The sequence below is a fragment of the Colobus angolensis genome, unplaced genomic scaffold (assembly GCF_000951035.1).
Source record: "Colobus angolensis palliatus isolate OR3802 unplaced genomic scaffold, Cang.pa_1.0 Scaffold433, whole genome shotgun sequence".
Lineage (NCBI taxonomy): Eukaryota > Metazoa > Chordata > Mammalia > Primates > Cercopithecidae > Colobus > Colobus angolensis.
The window spans coordinates 229818-231624 of NW_012117744.1; the positions used below are offsets into that span (position 1 = coordinate 229818).

The following is a 1807-nucleotide window of genomic DNA, read 5'->3' on the forward strand; positions in this document are numbered from 1 at the left end:
GTCGCGAGCCAATGCACCCGGCCACATATGTGTAATTTCTAAAGGTTTCTCTGCCCTTGGTTTAAGGAAGAATGTTTGAAAAAAAGACCATTGAGGAATACTTCGGTAAATTTTTTTTTTTTTTTTTTTACACTTACAAAATGCTAAATGTTCAGGGGTCAACTACCAAGTGGTACTCTGTAAGGCACCCTTAAAAACTCAATGCTGGCTCAGGCTCGGTGGCTCACACTTGTGATCCCAGCACTTTTGGGAGGCCAAGGCGGGCGGATCACTTGAGGCCGGGAGTTTGAGACCAGCCTGGGCAACATAGCGAGACCCTCTACAAAAAATAAGAAAATTAGCTGAGCATCGTAGCCTGAACTTGTGGTCCCAGCTACTTGGGAGGCTGAGGTACAAAGATCACTTGAGCCCAGGAGACAGGTTGCAGTGAACCAAGATTGCGCCACTGCACTCCAGAACAAAATCCTTTCTCAAAAACCAACAACAAAAAAACCTCAATCAATGCTGTCTTGGTAGTCTTGAGTGCTCAATGAGAAAACCTACTCTCAATGGAAAAAAAGTAGGGGAAAGGGGTTCCAGGAACTACAAAGCAAAGTGAAAGTGTGTCCTAGGAGGTTAGCTTTGTCGCACTCCAACTAAAAACTTGGCATTGGCTGGTAGTTATGCATACCCTCTGCATTGACAATTCTCTAAGGACTCCAAGGCGCATGTCCTGGAAATTCCAACACATTTGCATTAGGTTCCAGGTACACCAGAATGTTTAGAGCCATGTTCTGAGTAGCATCAGTCTGAACAAAACGCCCACCCAGAGTAGAATGGATTCACTGTTCTATTCGCACTGGAATACTAGGTAACAATGAAAATTACCTATAGATACACAGTACACCAATTTAATACTGATTGAAAACCACAAAACAACACACTGATCTACCCGCAAAAGTTCGAAAACAGGCAAAGGAAAACCAGATTGCATGCACACACAGATGATAAAGCTGTAAGGAAAAGATCACACTAATCAGGCTGAGAGAATCAGGCTCCGAAAGGAGCACAGGGTATGGGTGAGAAACTCCTGGGGTGCCGGCAATGCCCTTTTCGTTTTTATCTGGGTGTTTTATTAATTCTTCTTTAAATGTGTATGTCGTATGCACTTTTTTGCGTATGCTATATCAGTTAAAAATTTATCGGCAGCCCTGCAGAGAGATTCGTGCCTCTAAAGAGGCGGGAGCTACAGAACGATCCGCCTCGCCATTAAGCGAAGCCAACTCCGAACGCTGAGAAACGCAGGCCCGGGGTCGGCCGTGGTCCTTACAGATTGGCGAACGGGCGCACACCCCTCCTGCATTAAGGAGAGTTCTCAGGGTCGCGCTCCGAGTGACCCTAGAGGGAGCGGCGGTGTCCTCGCCGCCGGCCAAGCCCACTACATCCGCTCTCCGCGTCGGCCCCTCCACTGTCGCCGGCGACTCCGGACAGCCGCGGAGCGATTCTGGGGCTTCCAGTGGAGGGCGGGGTGGAGGCGGGGGGAGGAGGCGGCGATTCCCGCCGACCCGCAGAGCCTCGGCGGCCAGAGCGACCCCAAGGCCAGGCCCAGCCATCCGCGGCTCCGCTGGCCCCGATAGGGTGGGCGTGGCCGCCGCGCGCCGGACGTACCTCTCCACCGCGAAGGAACTACCTCGCCAGTTCCCGGTGACAGAGGACAGATTATTTCCGGGACCGCTCCTGCCACCCCTCCCGAGCAACCCACTAGACGTCCCCTTTCTAATTTGGAGTGCGGGTGCGGGCGCACGCGCACTGCCGAGCTTCCGCGAGG

The 1807-nt window shown here is 51.8% G+C and overlaps 2 protein-coding genes across 3 annotated transcripts in view; both read right to left on the minus strand.

The window, feature by feature from the left end:
- RNF170 (ring finger protein 170) overlaps positions 1-1807 on the minus strand; it is a 49792-nt gene extending 47985 nt beyond the window's left edge. Inside the window, exon 1 of one of the 2 annotated variants that reach the window (XM_011957090.1) lies at positions 1648-1807. The gene's annotated coding sequence lies outside the window, so the exon portion shown is untranslated. The remainder of the gene's footprint in view (positions 1-1647) is intronic. The other variant, XM_011957089.1, reaches the window with a different exon arrangement.
- The window catches only part of LOC105522558, a 2258-nt gene continuing 1363 nt past the window's right edge, over positions 913-1807 (minus strand). Inside the window, exon 2 of the mRNA XM_011957098.1 lies at positions 913-1796. Within this exon, the coding sequence (XP_011812488.1) occupies positions 1179-1796 (618 nt within the window). The 3' untranslated portion in view covers positions 913-1178. The remainder of the gene's footprint in view (positions 1797-1807) is intronic.